This window comes from Opisthocomus hoazin, chromosome 2, assembly GCF_030867145.1.
Source record: "Opisthocomus hoazin isolate bOpiHoa1 chromosome 2, bOpiHoa1.hap1, whole genome shotgun sequence".
Taxonomy (NCBI): domain Eukaryota; kingdom Metazoa; phylum Chordata; class Aves; order Opisthocomiformes; family Opisthocomidae; genus Opisthocomus; species Opisthocomus hoazin.
The window spans coordinates 57,986,097-58,010,334 of NC_134415.1; the positions used below are offsets into that span (position 1 = coordinate 57,986,097).

The 24,238-nt window shown below is 41.1% G+C and overlaps 1 protein-coding gene and 1 non-coding gene across 7 annotated transcripts; both read right to left on the reverse strand.

Annotated features, from left to right (window-relative positions):
* Positions 1-3,609: 3,609 nt before the first annotated feature.
* Positions 3,610-23,203, reverse strand: KATNA1 (katanin catalytic subunit A1). Of its 6 annotated transcripts, none has more exons than XM_075413775.1 (12): positions 23,184-23,203; positions 19,103-19,167; positions 17,932-18,106; positions 17,044-17,201; positions 14,585-14,768; positions 12,926-13,047; positions 11,419-11,524; positions 10,924-11,082; positions 9,681-9,807; positions 7,971-8,105; positions 7,575-7,701; positions 3,610-3,952 (listed from the first exon to the last, which is right to left on the reverse strand). In XM_075413775.1, the coding sequence occupies exons 3-12, from the start codon at positions 18,100-18,102 to the stop codon at positions 3,754-3,756; spliced, it is 1,488 nt and encodes a 495-aa protein (XP_075269890.1). In that variant the 5' UTR covers positions 18,103-18,106; positions 19,103-19,167; positions 23,184-23,203; the 3' UTR covers positions 3,610-3,753. The 6 variants fall into 6 exon arrangements, with proteins under 6 accessions (XP_075269890.1, XP_075269887.1, XP_075269886.1 ...); XM_075413772.1 differs by lacking the exon at positions 23,184-23,203 and adding an exon at positions 23,082-23,139; XM_075413771.1 differs by lacking the exon at positions 23,184-23,203 and adding an exon at positions 23,035-23,137.
* Positions 23,204-23,452: 249 nt separating this feature from the next.
* On the reverse strand, positions 23,453-23,523 carry TRNAG-GCC (transfer RNA glycine (anticodon GCC)). Its single transcript has one exon. It is a non-coding gene; the product is annotated as a tRNA-Gly (tRNA).
* Positions 23,524-24,238: the final 715 nt, after the last annotated feature.

The window sequence follows — 24,238 nt, forward strand, 5'->3', positions numbered from 1 at the left end:
ATACTTGTCCTTACAGCTGGTCTGTGACAGGAGCAACTCAAGAGCTGTCTCACTAAACTGACAGCAGTGCAGTGGTAGAAAAAACATTTCTAACACTGAACTGCGTTGCAAAAATCCCCAAAAGACACCACCCAGCAGCGCAGCGTGGTATACATCAGCAGCAGGTAACAAGGACACTGCTCAAACTTCCTTTTTTTTTTTCTTTGGTGATTTTATTTTTTGTTTTAGCACCTTGGGGATTTGTACTTTGCATTTACTTCCTGAAGCTCAGTGTCATTAGCGAGGAGGCTCCCAAACACTTGTGGGGTACCCAGCTGAGGAAGGCAGGAGGACAGAAGCGGGGGATATGTCACAGCTGGCTGGGTGCTTCGGGCAGGTGTGGAGCCATAAGCACTCCAGCAGGGCAGCTACTCTGCTGATCTGGGATGAGTGGCAGTGATGGACACCCCTGGAGCCCCAGGCAGCACTTTCCAGGACCGTACCATGAGAGAGCTACCACAATGATAACATAACCAAGCAAGACAGAGGCAATGCGAGAGGTAGAGAGGCATCTGAATTACGAATGCAACATAATGAAAGAAAACACGTGACAGGGGGGTGGGGATTGCCACGGGAAACTGCTGAGACTCTAGCGTGGGGATGGTGCCTGCACAGACAGGAGGAACTGTTGAAGCAAGTCTTCAAACAGTTGTAGACAAACTCCTCCTTCATCTATGTGGAAATTAATGTTCTTTCCACTGTATGAACATAGCCCTGGCCCCTTCGTTGACAAATACAAGCGACATATAAGGTTGAAGTTTAGCTTGGATGGTCAGGACACACGACAGTTCTTCCTTACTGCACAAGCACCGTAGGAATTGCAATGCAGATGGGAATTCGGCAGCTGGTAGCACGTGCTCTTTGCATCTCTACTTACAGAACTGTAAACCGAGCACCTGCACAGCAACAAGGAGGTTCTAAACAGCTGCAACATAAATAAATGAGTTGTTAAGCCTGAAAAAGTATTGGTACTGCTTCACAACTTGGCCGATTTCCATGAGCTAAGTAACCCTCTTTTCTTCAGTATTGTGTTCTACAAAGTTACAAAGCACAAGGGAAGAAATACTACCATCAGGTTAAAGAAACTAAATTAAAAAAAAAATAGTGCAAATCTTGAATAAATGAATTACCAGACAATATTGCTGTGCTATGGAGCTGGAGCCATCAACTCTTAAAAGCACTAGTGTTCTGCTTTAGCAAGTACGTGGTTTTCCCCAAGTCATAAAAGTCTCATGCCTTCTAGAGGAGTGCTAGTTTGAGCTGGGACCACTCTGAACCATTTGTAAAACAGTTTAAAAACTCCTTACCACAACTAAACACAGTTAGGAAAGGGCAACTGTCCTGCACGGCAGTCGTGGCAGGTCTCATTTTCCCAGTACGTGAGCCAACACGGATACAGGTTCCCAGCTGGGGTGAAAAACAACACAACCCAACTCCCCAAAAGAAACCCCAAACCCAAACGAAACCCCCAAAACCCCAGTCTGTAGGACAGCAGTAGGTTTTCTGGGACGGCAACATGTCTTATCTCCTGTTCTGATGAACGCAGTCTCTCACGGCGGCCCTTCTGCTCCGTCTCACCCTCAGAATGGTTCTCTGGCTCTGACACACACGGCGTTCAGCAGCGCTGGCCCTTCCCTCCGTGCAGGAACTCCACCGCAGTGGGTAGCTGTCCTCATGTCCTGCAGTACAAAACAAAATTAAACCCTGAGCTACACGTTCAGCATCGACCACTTTTTTTCCCCTCTGTCTACCATGTATTACACAGGTCTTCATTTTGTTCTTTTACAGCGAACAGGGCTGGCTGAGCTGCAGAACTAAACCACCGCTTTTGCAATGAGGTTTACTATAGAGGTGCTCAAAATACACCACGTTTTCAGTCCAAGTGGCCCCTTACTGGACTGCTTCCAAGGACTAAAGCCTGCGTACTTTCCCTTTGCACTCCAGTGACAGATTGAGTATTTCGGTTTGCTTGCAATGAATTGATTTATGAGCAGAAACCTCCTCCTGCAACACAGCTGACAGCTACACACCCATCCTAACATGCAAACAGAAAAATAAGTACTGAGAGAACACAATTCTTCAAAACACTGCATGTTTCTCTTCACTCTGACACACACGGCTATCCTTTTGAAAGAAAAGGGGTAAATTTGTTTTCCATTTCGGAGATGGAAGTCTATAAATGCACACGCTTGCATGCTCACCTGAGTGTGCTCCCTTCATTCCCAGGTTCATCGTGCCAGGTCTGCCCAGGGATTCAGGAGCTCTTAACAGTATCTGCATCTCAGTGGCTTACTACAGCATCTCACTACTGGCGCTGCTGGAAGTCCCTTTTCAGCGAGCCCAGCTGTCACTCATGACATAGTGGTGAACTTCAAGTACATAAACAAGATGTCCACAACACTGGAATTTACACAGCTGTGAACTTGGGACTTATTTGCCTCCTACTCAGACCACAAATTTTGATTATCACTTGTCCTCCCCATCTGCCTTGTGGCATTTGAAGAGACACACGAACAGGAATTCCACAGCCAGTTTCGTACTGCATGTTACCTACCAGCTGAAACAAGTCTAGACATAGTTGATTCATAAAAAAACAAGAAGTTTAGCTGTAAGCAGAACTGCAGCTAGCTGCTCTGAGATGAGCCAGCAGGACGAAGCACTTCCAAAACAAGGGGAGATGGACAGAAGCGATATGTTTCAGTTACAAGGACCCTCACTGAGCAAAATGTAAAATTATGACCTAAATGGTCCCTGTAGAACCATTCTGAGAACTGCTTCTACATTCCACCTGTCAAGTAAAAGAGAAATTCATGAAAAGAGAATTCAGATTTTACACCTATTGTGAAGTCAGGTTTATGAGCAGAAATCAATCAAGCACAAACGTAACAGGCACACTGCCTTATCAGAACAGCCTCACCAGAATAAAGGTGCAACGTAAACCAGGACCGAACCTACCAGTCTGTAGGGTTTTGAAGCTTACAGTACCATACAGCCAAGGAAGAAAAACGTGTTTCAGACCTGATGCCAGAAAGCTTTTGTTCTCTCCCAGATTGACAAGGAGACTGCACATGTGACTCTGCATCACTGCTGGCTGCACAGAACTAGTTTACACCAGCTGGATGCATTTTAATATTGCTTAACAGATACTGTAAACCAGTGATGACCCTACCTCTTGCTTAAACTTCAGTTGAATCTATTAACTCTTAGTAGTGCCAGAGCTGCTGTGCTCAATCTCAGCCTTTGTACAGTTTCTTGTATTAACAGCTTAGAAACAGTTTCAGGGTAGAATTCTCTGAGATCAGCTAGCAAAGCCATCTGTATAACTGCATCTTGTTCATCCCATTTTCTAGTTCTCAGCATCCCTTACACATTTAGCAGGGCTGGTTTGGGGGGTGGGGGGGGGGGTGTTTGGTGTTAGAGCTATTTTTCAAGAGTAAACCCTCTGACGCAAGCATTCGAGTATTTAAGTAATTTTAAAATCTTGAAGATCAAAGTGGATCCCATCAGTATCTTCCACATTGGAGAAAAATGGGTAACTTTCGAGCTAGTTCAAACAGAGCTAGACAGAACTTGCATTTAAAAAAAAAAATTTATTTAGACATCTGTTGCTCTTAAATTACAAAAGTTAAAAAGAGCACACAGTGCACTGACACACTACTTAGTACTTCTAAATCTGTTTTAAGACGTAAGGTGGCCTCTTCAAGATAAGACAAATCAGCATGATCCAAATTCAACTATCCATTTCTCGTATTTCTCAATGTCTGCAGCAGATACAGATTTAGAAACTTTCTTCAAAGCTATTTCAAAGTCTTCCATAGTTGTTGGCATGTGCATTTCATCTCGGGAAAGATTTCTTATTTCTTCTGGTGTCAAGCCTTCGATACGCCTTCTCATAGCCATCAACGATGCATCTCTATTAAGGACACAAAAACAAAAAACAAACCAGTTACTCAACACAGGACGGTGAGTTCAGTTGTTTGAAAGGCTCAACACAGCATCACAGTTAAGCTGTTGCATTCAGAAAGATACAACAAAGAACTGTAAACTTTTACTGGAAGATCTCCAAGTGCTCGTATGACCTACCATACCACGCTATCCATATTTTTCAAACGTGGATTTATCCTCACTGGATCTTTGAATAGCCACTATTCACAGCCTGGGCAAGAGAGGCAAAGACTAACCGGTGTATCTAATGCCACTGCATGCCTATGATGTAGCTGCTGTATTGTTACACAGGAATAAGGCAAAGTAACGGTTTCACTCATCCTACTGATAGGAGAAGTCACTGGAATGTTTTGAATGTTTCCTGGTCCAAACAGGAATTGCACTTCAAAGACAGAGGGGTCAACGGTATCCACCACCAACCTACACATTCACAGCTAAATGTTAAACGACAAAATCTGTTCAGCTTGTGACTCCTCAACCTTCTGGTCTCAATAAGCATTAAGTGTCCCTATAAGCAAGTCATCTTCTTGCTGCATTATGTTTGACTGCATTCGGATTTCTAACAGTAGTATCAGTAGCAGCAGGTGACGAGCTGGTGAGGTGATAAATGGATAACACTGAAAGACTAAAGTTCCTGCTAATTCGTTGTTATATAACTTTTAAGAAAACATTCCTTACTTTGTCTAGCAGTAAAAAAAAATGGAAGAGTAATCCTGGCAGTATCACAACAGTACCATATCATATCAGTAGGTGAGAATCCAAAGAGAAAGACTTTTACATTGTCTTCTAGGAGGATTTAAAAAGATGTCTTCAGCATATTCTGTTTCAGTTCCACCCCCTCCCCCCAAAGGAAACCATAGCTGAGAGATTTCATGGATTTACTAAATAATTGTTAGCAATTAAAACGCATAATACAGTAACTACAATTTCAGGACAATCCAAAAAAGTTGCCTTATTGAACTCCATCTTAGTTAAAGATCACCAGGCTTTGCTGTTATACCATCATTTGTGAAATAAAAGCCAGTGTTACACAACTGGGGGGGGGGGGGAGGCAGGGATGGGGGAAGCATCCCATCCATCTAATTTGCCTCCAGACAGCAGTTTACCACAAAAAAAAAACCGCAACCCAAAACACCACACAACAAATCCAACCACCCGAACAAAAAACCAAAAAACCCCACCCCACCATACCCCAACACACACACAAAATTAAAAGTGCAGCTGCTATCACTTTCTTCTGTAAAGTCATTCTGCTGACAGTCATTCCAACACCAAGACATAGTGCTTTCTCAAATGCACCCTTAGTGCCTGGAGACACACCAAAGCTATATCCAAAAAATGAGCAGCCACCCACTGGAACGCGCAGCGGGGGTCAGTTCCGTTCCAAAGGCCTTTCAATCTTCACAGTCATCTCAAAACAGTGCTTCAAAGTCAGTTCATGCTCACATCTACTATGCCATTTAGATGAGTTTTACCTTTCCTGAATGTGTTTTTAAAATATAGTTTCACCTTAATTACCCATGGCTATACACTGACTGTTAGGAACTGTAATGTTACCACTGACTGGTTTTCACTCTGGCTCATCAAGCTTTGCATTTCACCTCACATTCTTTAAGGTAAGAGAAAAATCTGAGCAAACCAGAGTTCGTGGCTCACTTTTCCTTAAGTTTTGCTTGTGTCACTAGCAATGCCTGTTACAGTCTACAAATTTGAATTTTACTGTGTTTACACACTGTATGTCTGAACCATACAAAAGCACTTTTAAATCAGCCATGTGTCTTTTCATCTCAACATAAATGAAACAGCCACGTTTAAGATCTGATATTCCTGACACCATTAACAAAGTGTAAATACACAGGCTAGTACGACTATTTTCTTACCAATTTCAAATGATGCACATCCAAACCCCAGTTTGTCTGGATTTCTGGTTGCTGTCACCTCAGTCATCTCCAAGGACACTGCCGCAAATGACAGACCGGGGTGCTTCTTTGTAGGTTTTGCTTATTTGTTTGTTTTCACTTTGTTTTTTAGTAGTATTTGTACAAATAGACTTTGATTGAAAAATAAATAGCATGTGTGTATGAATATGAAATTCACTCAAAACCATTACAAGTATTGTGACTTAAACAAGTGTATTGATATCCAATATAAAATTCATTACAAATGATGAACACTGAACAGACCAGAGGAGACAAACTGCAGCTAAAACACACAAAGCAGCAGGCCAAATAAGCTCTCTTCCATATAGCATGAACCTACTACCACAGACTCCTTTCAAAGCACAACCAACACCAAGACGGAGCAAAAGAACACCACAAATTCATCTCACAAACCTACAAATGAAACAAATCTGCACAACACTGACTCAGAGCAACTAACACACCATTCTTTTCCCAGGCACTGGGTAAGGTTTGTTCAGGAAATAGTACTGAGCCTCCAAACTCTTCACTCAGCCTTCAGTGACCCTGCTAAGAGCCTTTGGCGGCAGTTCTGCGTACAGGCCACTCGCATTCACCCCTGCTGCACAGCGTATTGTCTGCTCGGTTGTGCTGACAAGTGTTTGCAGAGCTGTAGTAGGAATCAAGGCAAGAAATGGATCTGCGTTTGAGGAAAGTGATGAGGTTGTTTTAATCCAGAACGGTTCTGTTACCCTGTTCACAGTACAGCCCCACAACAGTTGTCCTGGCACAACCTGGAGCTCAAGCCTTGCACCGTCACACTTCAGTGCTACCTCCAAAGCCTGAAAGCATAGTTACACAGGGGCTTATTAGATGACAAGCACGTCTTCAGAAGTTTCAGTTCTTTGTCCCTTACTGCTGAGTCCATAATTTGCCACTGCTGCAACTGTGCCAGTGCAAGTCTTCAGATGTAAACCAGATGACTGACATCAGACTCTTAAGAGAGCAATCCTTTCCTTCACTTTTCAATTTTTGAAAGGGAAACAAAAAAGATTGGGGGAAGGGTTAGAAGGTATTTTTAGCCAGTTATTTCAGGAATCTAGCTTATAGAATAGGCCCACAAATGATCGTATGCAAACACTACTGAGAAGGGGAGATGGAGGAGGCAGAAGAAAACGTAAGTCAGTCTCATCACTAAAGCCAGCGTGCTGAGCACACAGCTCTTGTACTGTCACGCAACATGGTACATCTTTTCTGTGCCACGAAGGAAGAATGCTCCGCATTCTTACCTTAGTCATTCTGGCCTCTGCCACTATCGCCTCTTACCCTCAGATGTTCTGCTGAAGTAGTACAACCTCAGCGGAATGACTGCAACTCTGCAAGTTCAAGTCTACCATCCTGTGTGTATTCCTTGTGCGAGGAAATTGGTGTACATGAAAGAACATGGAATTTTACCTGCATCACAGCTTGTTTAGATTACTATGTTGCAATTGCTCTTCGTCATTCTTATAGGAAAATATCAAATGGAAGTCTAGGTAAATATTAATGCAGTATTTCACCTTTTAGCCATACATAAGAGAAGTTACAGTCCGTTTTTAACCAACAACTTTAATCATGTAAATTAGTTACTTTGCAAACAGTTTTCTCAGAGTTTGTAGCAGTAGTAACACAAATGATGCAACGTTAACATACCTGCATACGTTGGTAATGTCTGCACCTGAATAACCCTCCATTTTCTCAGCTATATTTGCAAGGTCAACATCGTCAGCCAGTTCCAGCTCTCGCAGATTTATTCTTAAGAGTTCCTCTCTACCTTTTGCTAATCAAAGAACAGAAAATTGAGTCTATACAACTTGCTTTCTGAATATAAGTAAAGAATTGAAAAAGGATAAGAGGGAAGAATGAGAAAAAAAGACAGTGTACTTGGTACAAAGATAAATGTTTAGATTTAACCTGGCCTCGAACTCATAAATGAATTTGCATACAGGTATAAATTAGATTTTTAAACCAGGTGATCAAAACTAAAGGAATATTGACAAAGTTTAGATTTTAGTCTTTTCAGCTACTCCTATCCCCAAGTCTTCATACCTGATGGTAAAGGAATGTAAATCCTCTTTTCTAGTCTCCGCCTTAGGGCTTCATCAATATCCCAAGGAAAATTAGTAGCAGCAAGTACCATGACCATCTTGGAAGGATCATCACTTTCAGTAGCCCCTCCAACACCTGCATTGGAGAAAAGGGGAAGTAAAATGTACAGATGTTCCATTGAAATTTCATGTATAGAGAAAACAATATCCACAATTCTATAATATTAAAGCAGCTACTTTATTGCACTGTAGTGAGTCCAAGTGCAATACAATCGCCAAGTGCAACAGAGGTCAGGTTTGCATCGATATGACAGACTACAAGCAAAAATGGAGACTTGGTTTAATTAGGGGCAGTGACATAGGCCACCGGTCAGATCAGCAAGTTCCTCTCTGTCATGGCTGGAATGCTTTTGCAGCAGTTGTCTGTATTTCTGCCATTACAGTGTTTGAATTTTCACATCAACGTCCAGCAACAGCACGTGAGGAAAAAAAAAAACCCAAAACCATCACCACACCAAAAACCAGCCACCCTCTCCTCCCTCAACAGTACTCAGTAACAGCCAAGTGAAAGCAGCATTAGTCCCTTACAAAGCTTCTACACTTCCGAATTCAGGCCAAACGTTTCACATATGCAGATGGATTCTTTCACTTGAGCAGTTTGTATGTTTATATCCGGTGGACTGAATCACAGCTCCTCAGAGGCAGAGAGAACACCTCAGTCTCTGAAGGGCTATGAAACTGCTGCCATATGAAGAACTTAGTTTCATTAAACTTGCTACTCTCTGCATTTACTGTTTTTGCTTATAATCACAGGATTGGGCTGTGGAATAGCCATTGTACCTAGTCTACCTGAAAATTTGCATATAAATCACCATTTATGGATGCTTAAGTAAAAGGACTTCAAATAGCTGCTACTAATAAAATCAGCTTATGTACATACTTGAGTTATGAGAACAGTATTACAGCTCTGCTGTTATTCAAACATAAAAGTGTATCAACATCAGAGAACCAGAAATAAATATACAAATCTTCTGACTCATGAAATTCTATCACAAATTACTCCATAAATCAGCACTTCTCAGTTGCTCCTTTCCTTCGCCCTGTTCACCAGAGTATAAAAAGGACACCTCTACAGCAACTTTGCACGGTGTTATCTACTAATAAACTTTATTGATTTGTGAAATATTAACCAAATAGCTGTAATGAACTCAGTGGTTTTAAAAAGAAAACTCTCCCAACCACTTATACAAAAAATTGCCTTCATTTTTTATTTACATCTTTAGGAGAAAAAAAGAATTCCCAAAGAAGTTAAGTGTAATAACTGCCTTTCAAGATTAAATTGGAACAGGTGACAGTTCTTTTGCACCACTTTTTACTTGGTTTTGGAGAAGTACGTGATATGCTAAGTAAAGACTGAGAGACAATTAATACTTTTTTCTACAGCAGCTTTGAAACCTTGTATTTTCCACTGAATCTTCATTATTCTGGGTCAGTAATATAAGGTCATTGCTCAGATGCTTAAAAGATTATTAAAAAATTAGTATATTTTTTTCTTCCATGCTGACAGTTGGAATAGTGCATTTGTATCTTTTTACCCCAACTTTATGTAAGGTTTTCAAACAAATGTCTTCTGAAGAATGAAGTTCTGATTTTGTTTTTTCTCCCTCAAGTTTCCTCCAGTCCAGCACTTGCCAGTGATCAGGTTATTTACCATCCATTTGAACTAGCAGTTCTGCCTTCACACGTCGGCTAGCTTCATGCTCCTCTGAAGTTCCCCTGCGACTACAGATAGAGTCTATCTCATCAATAAATATAGTTGTCGGGGCATAAAATCGAGCCTAAAGAAAAAGATAAAGCAGAAACTGAAATGGCAGTCTACTCACATTTAAGAACTGGCAGCATGTTCAGAGCTGAGTACTGACACATTTATCCCAGTGAATCAGCTCGTAAGCATCAAACAATATACCCAACCTTCCCTCTCTTTGACCATTGCACACAACTATAGAGCAGCTGTGCATTTGTTAATAACATCTGAGGAGAACAGTTTCTGGCAAAGTCCCGTAATTGTTAGGGCTATAAACAAATGTTTAATAAGCTAAAGGCAGTTTTACATATTAGGAATAACATTTATAACTGTGAAAGTCATCACAGAATGCTTCAGTAAGAACTCTGTTAAAGCTAGGGTGAACATTAAGCTAGAACACCACAATATGGAACCTGTCCAAGAGACAGGTCAACTGCAAAATATCTCTGACCTTTCTGAAAACAAGAGAGGTCGAAGACAAGGATCTGAGATAATAAAAGCTATTGTCCTACAGAAGTTGAGACGCTGTCCATTATGTATATGCATGTTTGATTGATAGGCATGCTATCAACTCATTTAGTAATAACTCATTTTATTTCCTGACTTTTTTGACTACTGTAATCGCAACTCTGCTGCCCCCTTCAGTACTGGGCACCCCAGCAAACACTGCATGTAAATCTGATTACACATGAAAAAAAGACTACATGTTCTGAGCCAGTTTCAAGTGTTACAAACTGCAGTTGGCTTCAGAGTGCATAAGTCCATTTATTTTAAGCACAAACAAAAACATCACCACAATAACAGCAGAACATGCACAGCCTAAGTGGGGTCTCACCCAGAAAGCATTAGATTCCATCTCCAGTTTTATATTCAAGTATGTTCTACAGCACTCACCAGCTTATAGCAAGCTACCTCTAATTTAACAAGCTAACCCTGAAAATAAAGATGACTTCACCTTCCAATTTTTATAGAACCATTTATGAATAATCAGATCTTGAATGTACATGGCCAAATCAGAAGGTCGTGAAGTGTTTGAAGCTCAGAGAGCTGTTTATGTAAGCTATGTGTTCTACATCTTGGCAAGGTATCACTATTCCAGAAGTAATTCTACTTCATTATCTCACTATTTACTTTCAGAAACTTCAATCACCATTTCAAACAGCAGACGAACAAGTTTCTCAGATTCTCCTCTGTATTTTGAGGTAAGTGTGGAAGAAGAAACATTGAAAAACGTAGTCTTGCATTCAGTGGCTACAGCTTTTGCCAGGAGGGTCTTTCCAGTACCAGGGGGACCAACCATCAGCACACCCTATGAAAATTAACCACTTTTAGGACAAGAATCAAAACAGAGACAATTTCACAGTTTATTTAATAGTGTAATATTAAAATACTAGATGTAAACTCTCCCTTAAACAGTTATTCAAAGGTAAGCAATTAATTACTATTGTTTACTTGCAACAATATAGCTGCAGACAGTGTATTTATCTGGCTGACATCTTTATTTTGTTAGCACTATTTACCATAAATTTTGTTACTAAAAAGTGGAAAGAATTTATATAACCTGTAAAACACCTGAAATTTCTTGTTCCACCAATATTCAATCTCACAATCTTACTTATGATCATAGGATCAGGTTTTTTCATACCTTCCATGGTCTTCTAATTCCCTTAAAAAACTCCGGCATCCACATCGGTAGAACTACAGCTTCCTTAAGCAGCTTTTTGGCTTCTACTAAATCAGCAATGTCATCCCTGACAAAAGGAAGAAAAAAAAAAAAAAAAAAAAGGAGAAAAGTTGTTTGCCAGATTCAGACAGGCTGCAAAAGAATCAGTCCACAGCTCAAAACAATCTGCAATTAAACTTATTGTTATGTAATGGCTCTTCGATAATTCAGGAAAATAAGCTTGATTTACATTATAGTTGTTGTAGGCTTTTGTCATTATAGCTGACATCCAGCTAGTAGACTCCAGCTGGATGCAAAAGCAAAAGAGAGACATTAATCATTTCATTAGAGTGTTATTGCTCTTATTCACAGAAAGAATAAGCAGAATAAGGCAAGTTGGTTAAATTTGTGCTAGTTACAGATGATGTTTTCTTCTTTTGCTGAGAGGTCGGCTGTCCCTGAAACTTGAATACCATTGTTCATCATTATAAGAACAATTTACTTGTACTTGGAGGCTAGTAAACGGAGCTGAATTAAAACGCATTTTTAGAATTCTTTTTCAGAGTTACAAATGAATTATTTCTTAGGTATCTTACAGGCCAGCCTTCTTTTCTTTAGCATTACTCTCAGGGCGTTCCACTTATCAGCATGTGCCCAAGTAATATTCTGGTTTCCAAACCACATGGAGAATTAGTTTCAAATCTGAAGTCATAATTTAAGATTCAGTATAAAATCCAAAACATATATTTACATATTAAATCAAAATACATGAGAGTTGCAGGCATACAAAGTTGTTTGTGGGATTGTTTTTTTTAAAGCCTACTTTATTTGCCAGAAGATTTTTGCTCATTTAATCCTCACAAAACCACGTAAGCTTGGAAACATTTGGAACACAAAACAACCTTTGTATAAGGTTTAATATTTAACACATTTATGCAAAGGCACTAACACGTGGTTATATCTTATACTGGCAGTCACATCACATCCAGCAAGATTCCAAAGGGCTCCTATATTGACATAACTCCTTCATTAACTGGTTTTGTGTCTTGGTATGCCCCTGGGTAGCAAAAGAGGTTTTTAAAATGAAGAGACACTGGCAGACAGCAGAATTTTATACACTGCAAAACAGTATCTAAAAAATTGGTTTCAGGACTCTTAAAGTTTGAGAAGCTTTGTATGATCAGGTTGGATGAGGCTTTGAGCAACCTGACACAGGGAAAGATGTCCCTGCCCATGGCAGCATATTGAACTAGCTGATCTTAGAGGTTCCCTCCAACCCAAACCACTCTGGGATTCTGTAAGTGGAAAAAAAGAGTTCTAAAAATATTCAACTACACAAGAAGTTTAGTTACCTATTTTTAATGAGCAAATCAAACCTGTACGTACTTTTTATACGTAAACATAGTCTAAAATACTTGATTCCTGTCATACCATATAAAAGGAAGAAGAAACAACAACTCAGAAAGACTGGCAGAGCATTCAAACTTACCACCGAATGTTGGGATTCTGAGAAATTATATCTCTTTCCAAAGCTTCTACTAAATCTTTATCATATCCAGTACTATCGAATTTCTTTGGTTCAGACTCTGAAATCTCAGATGCAGATTTGTTCTACATATAAAGGATATAACAATGTAAATACGTAACAATGGTTATGCTACTAACGGATTTTTATAACAAGTCCACAATAGCATCGTATTTCTAGAAGGCAGCAACATAAACTAGCATTAAAATTATGAAACATCCATACTACTGCTCTACTGAGAGGATCTGTGTGTTTCACCCAGACTTCTCTACTGCCCTGGTCTCACTTCCTTCTCCCCAAAGCCAGCATATTGTACTGATGCAGTATCTTTGCTTTAGTGGGTAATCAACACTGCACACATCTATCCCAGTATAACAGTATTTGCCTCTTCTCCCAGAGAAATAAAAAACTGAGACAGTAGCTGAGTAGGAGGAATTATGCGTGAGACTGGATCAGAAAGTGTCACACTGAGCTAGGGTACCTCAAATCCTGTGTCATAAATATGCCATATATATATATATATATATATACACACATACATATATGGGACAAAAGAAGGTCACTAAAGGTGACCTGCAGGAAGACCACAGAAGTAAAAAAGAGCTAATTAACCGATACAGAAGCATGGACAAGAACAGCAGCTCTGCAGTACAGCAGAAGCAAAGTAGCTACACAGTTGAAAGGGCTCAAATAGCAGAGACCATACAACTGCAAGGAAATAAAACACACTAGATGTACCCCATTTTTTTTTTAATACACTTAACAGCAAGCACTGGTGACAACAGAACAACCGTAAAAAAGAAAAAAGACCTATCCTGTCTCTGTGTATCCTTAGCGAGAGAGGATTATCGCTCAAAGACAATGTAATTTAGCTCCTAATAAAAGTAGTGACTTACACAGCTAAACAATTCCACCCTTGTTTATATTACTTCCACAGGCCATGACACCTTGCCACAATGTAAGGTTACTGAAGCTGACAACTTACTACATGGATATTTGATTTATTCAGACTCTGGAAAACTATGATTTTAGTCTCTTCAATATGATCTCTTACTGTGGTCATCAGCTAAATTTATGGAAACCAGAGAACAAGCAAAAATTAAAGCACTCCCATTGCAAAGAACAGATCATAAATCATTCTCTCTCATGAAGTATGTTGGGATGAGTCTGGAGCTAACACCAGATCTCAGCAACAACAACAAAAAAATAAATAAAGGTCTCCCTTTAAGATTAAATAAATCTTGAAATGCTTTGGGACAGGCGAGTCAATCTCAGTTTAAAACATATGAAAGCAATTGAAGAACCCACAAGGACATCCCATTTGAATGAGCTCCATCAGGCTCAGGTTCAGTAATTCAGTTGTTTAAAATTATACCACTATCTCCACGTTGCAGTAAACAACCCCACATTTACCAGATCACTTCCTCCAGATGAGGGTTTGTTTTCAATTAATCCATAACCAGGACTGTCCATAAAGTAACAATACCTTACAAGGTGAGATTCAAATCAGCACACTAACTTGAACAGAAGAAACATTTTAGAGGTATCTAATTGTATAATACACACAACACTAAGAAAGCAAGACTGAGCTGTTCAACTTCATGACGTTATTTGCAAGCTTACCTTTTCCTCTTTTCCTTTATTTTGCTGATCCTTTTTTTCCCGGCTGCGGACTGCCTTCCCTTTATCATTGGGATTTCGAGAGGATGGACGGTGAGGGCCTCTGACAGCTGCACTTATACGATTATTGTGACCTCTGCAATCACTGCATTGAGCAGACTGACGTTTTCTTGGTCCTGGCGAAGGTCTAATTAGTTTTAACATATGCAAAAAGCCTCAGTGTAAAGTCACTGGTGTGTACTACATAACAAAATCAAGTGGTTACAAACTGAAAAGCCATTTCGCTCAAGATACAAATCTGTATGTCAGAAACAAGACAGACATTTTTAGATAGTCACTGAAAATCCGTTTTCCCTTTGCCACAAGCTCAGGGCTCACTTGCTTAAAACAAGCTCCTTGCTTTGTATATTTCACAAATAAAAGTAATCCTACTATTATGGGTATTGGGAAAAAAAAAACCACCCCACCCCCCAATATATTTTCTCCTTATCACAATGGTCCTCGCTCTCGTACCCAAAGAAACATAAAGGTTTCTCAGGAACGACAGTTTTATCTTCACTTCGTGGGAAAGAAAATGTGTAGGAGGCCTCTAGTTGTTTAAAACTAGACTACTTTCAGAAGCACATATGACTAAGCTAGTTTCCTGTTTGGTATTATGGATTCCTTTCTTAAAACTCAGTTACTCTTACAGATATACTTTTTCCATAGGCTCTCCTAAAATTCTAGCATTAATAAGCTATCGGCCAATTTTAAGTTCAGGGATATTTCTAGATAACAGAAAATGGAAGACTCTGATCTTGAGAGTATTTACTTGAACTAGAAGATGTGTTTTGACATATCATTCAAGATGTATCAGGACTGAGGACCTTTATAGGAGTTGTCTTTAATTGATGCACAGCAGCAAGTTTGTCAGAACTGTACCTATCTCTTCAGGGTGAAATGCATATTAGGCAACATGAACATGTTAATGGTAAGATCACAACTGTTAAAAGTCTTTTCATTCTCCAAATGGAGTAGCTACCAACCTATACATTTATTTATGAACACTTAGCCACCTCCATATTCCACCCCAAAGCTCAAAATAAGGGAACAGTCTGATTACACATCTAATTTCCAGCTGAATTTGTTAGTTCTGCCATCTCAGTATAGGAATTTACTGTGGTTATTCCAACACAACATGGCCCAAGTTTTCACTGTGGCTTTTTCATGGTACCACAACTCAGTACTTCACCACCCGGTGAACGGAACAGAAAGAGTTCTCTGAAGTCTTTCCCTTTTGAGAAACATGAGTTTGTGTTTCTCTTCTCTGGGAAGCTTCAAAACATTAGGAAAGTTCTACCTCCCAGATTCTATTCTTCCAGAAGGTTTGAATGAATTTGGCTAGCAGCGTTCCAAAGTTATTAAATGAAACAAACAGAGTGTGATCACACAAGACCCACTTCTTTTAGAATGCAGGCTTAAAATAAACCAATAAAAAAAAATTAAAAATGTACCCGTGAATACTGAATGTCTCTCTCTGCGAGAAAAAGCTTGTAAGTTCAAAGACTCAAAGATCAGTTTGATGGTACAGCTAAGCTGATCTAATAGTCACTTTCTGTCAAAAAGCACAGTTCCATGCCTGCTTTGCATGTACCTCTTTTCCCTCCTTCACGCTACTACTGGCATGCGTTAGAACCTCCAATTAACCACTTTACATAGCTAATCTCAGGAAAAAAAAACAACAACAAAACCCAAACAAACTAAATGCCAAAGAAAAAACCACTAGCCCTCAAAAAACAGGGTCGTCTTTTTGCCAGTTTAGCACCCTGAACCAGCTAAGCAACACCAACAAAGACAAAAGTGAAAAATCTCAGGCAACTGTGGGCAGTAGGACTTACCATTTCAGCAGCAGCTACATTGTCAAACCACACGGCAAGGCCTTGGTTTCACAGACACTGACCCAGCATAATTCAAAACTACTTCTGAAATAAGCAGGTTTACCTGCAGCTGCTTGTTCCCACCCCTTCCCCTGAGCTTTCACTGGCGTAACTGACTAGTTCATGATGATCAGGGAACTACCTTGCTGCAAAAAAGGAACAGAGCATGGACACTTCTGGATTTTACTGTTATGCTGATAATACTTCTTCATCCTTTTCATGTCAGCTACACGCAGAATCATTTTAAAGTTGATGAGCAGATCAATGCAGGAATAGAGCTGAGCTTCCATGGAACAACAAGTATATTTTAAGGCACGGCAGGGGGGTAAGCTTGACGTTAATCAAGCCTATACAAGATAAAAGCCCCAGAACATTCTGAAGTAGGCTGCCTCAAAATGGCATCTCCTTCACCACAAATGGTGGCAAGCTGCTGGTGTAAGTGTTACACATCTAAGTTCTAGAACAAAAATTACATAGGAATAGGCTGAAGTCAAAGCGCACTTTGCCCTGATAAACGTTAATTTAGGTCTTCAGGTTTCCTCTTACCTACGTTCAGCAGGTACTGGCAAAGACCAGACTTCTGCATCATGAGCTGGTAATTCTTGTTGTGAAGCTTTCAATGGAGTACTGTCTAGTTTAAAACTCTCTAGTGTTTTCATTATATCTTTCACATGCTTAGCTTCCACACTTATCTCCTGCCAAACCTGATAAAAAAAAAATAAAGAGAAAGAGTAGATTAAGCACATTGCAAATAAGTTTGTAACAGCCCTCTGTTCAAGCCCATGTTGGATTTCAACCCTGGATGAATCCCACAAGGTTTCACAAGCTACCTGATTCTACTTCCATAGACAGGAATGACACACATCAGATATTAAGAAGGTTTTTCTGCCTTCCTCAGCACATTTAAAGAACAAAAAAATAGCTTGTGGATTTAACTCCAAAGAGACTTTTGACAAGTTTTCTATATTAAACAAGTATGACAGAAGAGAGCTCAACCTAACAGATTGAATGTCAACAAAAAAAAGTTTATGGTTTGTGTTAAAGATAAACTAACATGGTAGCCACAACTCAGTTTCTATTACGGAGCTGTAAGTCACACTACTAAAACATGGAAAGGGAAACAAGACTATTCAAAATGATACCTGCCTAAAAAACTTCAGCATAACAGGGGCACTCAACACCGAGGAGCTGACAAGCCAGACAGTGCACTGGCTCCCCAGGGCTGTGTTCCATTGCCTGTTTTGTCATTGTCAGAGCAAGCAGTCATAACAAAGACTTAAGTCTTATATAGGCTTTCATGTTATTATCTAAAAATCACTCACATTTTGTCAGAGAATGGTGTAAGTATTTTTATGCATTTGTTTACCATAAGATAGGCAATTTTTGCTACTTTAATGCTTTTCCCTCAAAATATCCCAGAAAAGTACTATTTACCTGTTGCCATTTCTGTTGCAGATACGTATCTCTGACAGAGTAGAGGTATTTATTCATTTGGTCGAGAACTCCCTGGTAGTAGACCATCGCAGAGTCATAATTTCCCAGTAAGGCATATTCACGGGCCAGCTTTACATTCTCACTGATCATAACAAGGCTCATGTTCAACATGAAGCTGAAAAAACCAGGAAATATTAAAAAAAAAAAGTCCTAGGACCAGAACAAATTTTTGTAAGTATTTCTATATGCTCATTACCTCATTTGGCATATCAAAATGTAAAAGCTGGAAACATATTGGTTAGAAAAAAGTCCTAGAATGAATGCCATTCATATAAAGAGATAATTGTTTCTCTATTACTAGAAAATGAAACCCTTCACTTCATAGAATTGTTTCATGCAATGAAGATTCTGTTGAAAAGCATATACAAGATATGCAGATTTCAATGCACTGTTGCAAGCCACAAGTGCATACTCTCCCTCCCTCTTTATCCTATTGTAATTGGTATTTTACTGTTAGCACTACAACATTGTTCATACTATAATGAGCTGTGTTTTAAAAAAACCCCAACAAACAATAAACCAAAGCCCTTCTTCCAGATACATTGTTTTGTTAATTCTTTTGCCTTAACATTCCATGAATACAAGTTTAACAGCCTGATTTTGCCTTGTGGAGAACACCATTTTTCCATTTGTTTTGATTTTATGGTTCTTCAGTTTTATTTAATGTTTCTTCAAAATAAATATTCACCTTCCCTGCCCAGCTTGCACCTTCCTACCATCTTCATTTTTACACTCTTGAAAAACCTTGAGGCTGCTAAGTTATCACTGAAAGGTAAGGAAAGGCCACAATTTAACATTTAGTGTGTAGCTAGCCACTTTAAATAACGTGTTGTTCAAACAACGTTACTTTTCCCCACCAGTGGTGTTGGTGGGGTTTTTTAGGGGTTTTTTTTTTGAACAAACATCACAGACTGTGACCACTTCCACTTTGCAGCATTAGCAGAATCTGTGCTTTTAGATTAGAACAGCACAGAATTATTATTTATACAAATACAGTAATTAGTAGAAGCAGTAGACTTACTCTTTACGGCACAGCCACTGTCCATATAGCAGTCATCCTAAGTTCTTATCCACTACTTACACATCCCATCCCCCCTCTTCTCCAAGGTACCTGCACTGTCTCCACTTTTCCCGTCTCTTGCACACCAAGAATTTCTCCACTCTTCTCCTAATTTCCTAGAACCAAACACAAAAAAACACATTCAAATAAGCAAATAATCCTGTCTGCAGGAGAGTAATCTTGCTCTCCTTTCAGTACCTGTACCCAGTACCAGTAAGAAGCAATTGCAGACAAGCAATTACGGCTAAGCCCTGGGATGAAGCACACTTGATACAGATCAACTATTTAAAGAATGTAAGAGGTACTAAACTCACACACGCCATGCACAGATTTAAGACTGAACACATTTCATGACCAGGTCATGGTCAAATTCGTTCACATTGTCAGAGGTTTCAGAAGGCACGCTTTGCACACACCAGACAATCTACTGCTAAAATCTTAGCTCCCCACTGTAGAGGGGCCGCTAAGTATAAGTCCAATGTTTTAAGACTTCCACTCCTTTTTCTGCCCCCTTCCCAAGTAGCTTTATGCACAGATACACAGCTGATCCCCTCCTGAGCCAACATCCTCTTCTTTTTCCTTCCTTGCTCTTGCTTCCCCAGTTTCCCTTGAAGCAGACAGCTACTGTGAAAAGTTCCAGCCTAAGCAGCAGAACTCTGGCAGCAGCAGACCTGAAGACAGGCTTCTGACAGCCCACATCCATCCACGCAGAAGGGACGCATGGGCCTGAGTCTGGAAACCTGCTATCACAAGAACCTGCACTTTGTAATCTCACTCTGGCCAGAGACTCGCTGAGCTGGCCAAAATGATGTCTACAAGCTGATATAGTTAATGTGACCAGCAACTACAAAGACTACCGTATCCCAGTCTAATTAGGCTTTGGAGACACAGTTTGACCTGGGAGCTTTGTTGGTTTTTACCTCGTGAGAAAGAGCCTGAAGATGTTTGTCAACTGCCATATAGCTCATCACACAGATGTTACCTAAGTTTTCCCTGCTACATTTAGGAGCAAGCTTTTCCACTCCTGCTCATCCTACCAGATACACCTGTTTGCCCGTCCTGAGAATTCAAAACGGTGACTAACACTACTAACACAAGTTGAGCAAGATGGTAATTTTAAAAATCAAGTAACAGCAAGTTACTAAAGCCAAACCAGACTTCCAAACACAGAGAGAAGTCACAGATAACTTTTTTTTTTTTTTTTTAATTTTTCTCTGAATGCTACAAAGCAATCCAAGCTAGTAAGAATAGTTTTCATCTGGAAATGTGAAAACAGAAAAAAAACCCTAAAGGGCTAAGTCAGAAAGGTATGAAAGCTTGGAGCCTAAATGACAGTATTGCACATAACAAAAGAGGAAATGTGATTTTTCGGTGACACAAGCAGGAGAAAGGAAGGACAGAAAGGAAAAACAGACACAGAAGAAGAATGAGCTAACATCTCATATGGGGGAAAAAAAATGTTTTAAAAAATGCTGACTTAAATTATAATGCTTCCAACATAACCAAAAGTAGTAATTCCAATGAAAACCCAGGAATGCATCTGTTTCACCAGTGGTACTGAAAATGCAAGAGAATTTAGTTTAAACTAGAAAATCAATTTAATTTGTTGCTTCACGTTGAGTCATAAGAGCAGAAGAGCTTCAAGTGGCTTCCAGACAGAAGGCTCTTGTGTACAAATGGGGCAGAAAAAGCTGCTGACTCTGCTTGTGTCTGGACATGCCACTGCTGCTGCCACTTGAATACAGGCAGTGTCAGAGCTGATACACTAATGTGAGTCTATAGGCTTATTGCATCTGTAACTGAAAATTCTGAAGCAGTTCTAAGACAGGAAAAAAAATGCAGTTAGAGTACTGATCTGAAACCACATTAAGGTTTGCAGCAGAAAGTCACAGTAGACTCTGGCAGCTCAGAGCAGGGTGTAAGACACACGTGGGAGAGGTGCGAGTACAAACAAATCCAGAGTTAAACCAGACCCGAAGGAGTAATAAACAAAAAAACCCAACCCCAAACTAATCCTGCACCACTTAGTAATTTTCAAAGTATTTACAAATACCTAGTACTATCATGTAGCAGGACGTCAAACCAGCAAGGCTGCACTTATCAGCTATGACCTTTCCATGAATCATGTCCAGTGAAGTTATCTATGTTCCAGCAGCAACTGAAATAGTAATGAGCTTGTGGTGTTTAAAAGAAACAGGATATAAGGAAAATAACCTAAGCAATTTGTCTTGCAAGTTTAATTCTACATTGTGTACAAACACACACATTTCACAACAGGAATACTCACTCTGCACTCTAGCTGTGAGTATATACGGTTCCCTGAAATTAACAAAACAAAAATCCATCAAATTAACCCTTCTCTAGGAACAGAATATATTTTCTCATTTGCTCCAAGCACGTAAAATGCTTCTAGATTTTGTAACAGCTAAGAGCAGCAGGCATTGAAACCTAACAAAGCTTCGAGGTACCGAGAACTTTTGAGAATGAGGTTTCAGAACTTATTTTTATATTTTATTTTAAAGATAACAGCCTGATCATCATCAAGAAAACACTGGGGATGCATCACGTTATCCACAATGACTTTAAGGAACTATAATTTAAAATGGCTATCTGCCATAATTTCTGCTCGCATTCATACATTAGAATTTGGGAAGTAACCAAACAAAACAGCAATCCTGTTTCACAAAGAAATCTCTCACAACTTTAAAAAAATAAGAGAAGAGATCAACATGCAGATGTTGGAAAGGAAAATCAAAGTTGGGGTCTACTAACTACTACACGGACCCATCAGCTACTCTGCTGACTCAGAGAGTAACATAAGCCATACAGGGAAAACAATTCCAAAGAGTCCTTCAGTCCAACCTTAATGTCTGGACTATGTCAGAGCCTGAATTTTGGCAGAGTGTACATGTTTCCATTATTTCAGCCTGCTATACAGGCTCTGACATCAAAGCAACCACGCAAAATTCAGAAAGTTCTCTCAGCAAGCCAGAAGACGGGAAAAAACCCAAAGTAATAGCTTTCAGGAATCAATTTTTACTGATGACATGGTGGCCTACAATTGGACTGCATCATCTCCAAGCTCCTTTCCAGCTTTAATACTCTTTTTTACAACATCCACTCCTAGCTACATATGGTATCAACAAGTGATTGTGTTAACTACTCAGGAAACAGCAGAGTTGCCAGACTTACTGGATACTAAACAAACTGGTTCTCATCCACTTGCTGCCTTTAACAGTAACGGTAGTGGAAGAGAAAACACCAGCAACCACAAACATAAGCATATATGGCTGTTCGTGGAAAAAAAAAAAATAAAAAAAAATCAGTAGACAGAGACACATTGTTCGCAGACGATTTTATGTTTTCAAAGCTAAGCCTTTGAAAGAAACTTAAAAAAAAAAATCACTTCACTTACTCCCCATTTCATGGGGGCTGGCATTCTTTTAGATGATCAATGTTAAACTAGCCAATTTCTCAGGGAATTTGGCAGGCTGTGCAGCAGAATGGGTGTCTAGAACCGACGACTACTGCTTCTGCTAGGAGAGAAAACTAGCATAACTGCAAGCAGCTCACCTTACCCAGAAAAAACACAAAAGCAGGTGGACGGAGGGAGGGAGAAGCACGGCCCCGAGCTCGGCCCCGGCACCGCAGACGGCAGCCCACCCAGCCTGGCTCCCCGGGGCGGGGGGGCCGAGTCCCCTCCCGACGGCTTCAGGGACGCCCCGGCCACGCCCCGCGCGGCTCCGAGCACCCGTCAGCTCCAGCAGCGACACGATACCACCGACAGGCACGGCGCAACGGTCGCACCTGTCACGACAGCGACGACTCACGCTCTCCAAAGCGGCGCCCGGCCCCCGGGACAAGAGGACCCCGGCTCCCCTCAGGGCGGCCCGCGCCACGCGGGCACCGCCCCTCGCCTCAGGCTGAGGGGGACAGCGCGCGGCCCCGTGAGGCGGAGGGGGGGGGGGGAGGGGAGCACGTACCGCCCGGCCGCCACAAGGAGCGAAGGCACCGCGGGTCGTTCTCTCACCCCTCTCCAGAGCTCGGCCCCACCGCGGCAGCAGCGCCCGGCAGCCACAACCCCCTCTGCTTACTTCCTCCCCTTTCCTCCTCCGCCGGCGCTTAACCCCACCTCCGGCCTTGCCCGCCTCCGCCTCCTCCTCCCGCCACCGCCGCCACCAGCAGTTTGAAGGCAAATCCGGCTGCGTCACTTCCAGCCCGGCGAGGCGGCGGTCGGTGTGGCGGGGTTGAAGGTCCGCCCAACCGGGCTGACAACGCGTTGATGTCCGTTTAGAGCATTATTAGCGAGAGCTAATAAGCTGTTTTTTTCTTTATTATTATTAATAATTTTTAAGTAGGAGGGAGAAAAAAAAAAGGGGGGGAGGGACACAAAAGCTTAGTTGCATTGGCCGGGAATCGAACCCGGGCCTCCCGCGTGGCAGGCGAGAATTCTACCACTGAACCACCAATGCCGGTGTGGGCGTACCTTCCCGCCTCCGTCACTCGAAGGCCATTTGGGCGGACTGCGCCTGCGCCGCCGCCAGCTTTCAAACGGTCGCGGCGGGGCGCCGCCCCGCCGCGACCGTTTGAAAGCTGGCGGCGGCGGTTGAGGGGAGCAGCCCTATTCGCTTTTAAGGGGGAATTAAATTTCCTCCCAGAGGTACAGAAAGAGTGACCTTGGCTACCTCAGGAATTTCAGTTGCTGTGACGTGTTTTTTTAAACGTATTTAGCGTAGGACGGCGGCGAGAGGTGCCACGACAGCAGCACGCGAGAGGCCCCAGAGCACAGGCGTGCCAAAAAGAGAGCGAGTTTATGCCTCCAAGCAGGAAAGGTGCAGCATGGCAAGGAATTAGGTGCTGCCAGCACAGACCGGGCCCGCCCTGACAGAGAGCGGCCTGGGCAGACGGAGGATGAGAATCTGCAAAGATGGGTTTCGCTGAGCGAAGAGCAGGTATCCATTTCCCCCCCCTCCTTATGTGTTCATTGCTTTGTGCCCATCTCCAGCTCTCCAAACTACTATAAAGGGTGGTGTTCTGGGAAAGAAAATACATCATGTAATGCAGGGCTGAGGAAAACTCGGTGCTGAACTCAGTAAGCCACAGGAAAACTGTCCTCGAGTATGGTGTCCCTGATGGAGCAGCAACTTATCGCCTGTCTAAATAGATTTCAGCTGCTTAGCAACAAAT

Coding starts and splice junctions, on each gene's coding strand:
- KATNA1 (XM_075413775.1), bottom strand. CDS start 18,102: ATGTTGAACATGAGCCTTGTTATGATCAGTGAGAATGTAAAGCTGGCC. Junction 17,202..17,931: donor TGCAACAGAAATGGCAACAG/GTAAATAGTACT, acceptor TTTTTTTATCAG/GTTTGGCAGGAGATAAGTGT. Junction 11,525..12,925: donor CAGAATCCCAACATTCGGTG/GTAAGTTTGAAT, acceptor TCCTTTTGTCAG/GGATGACATTGCTGATTTAG.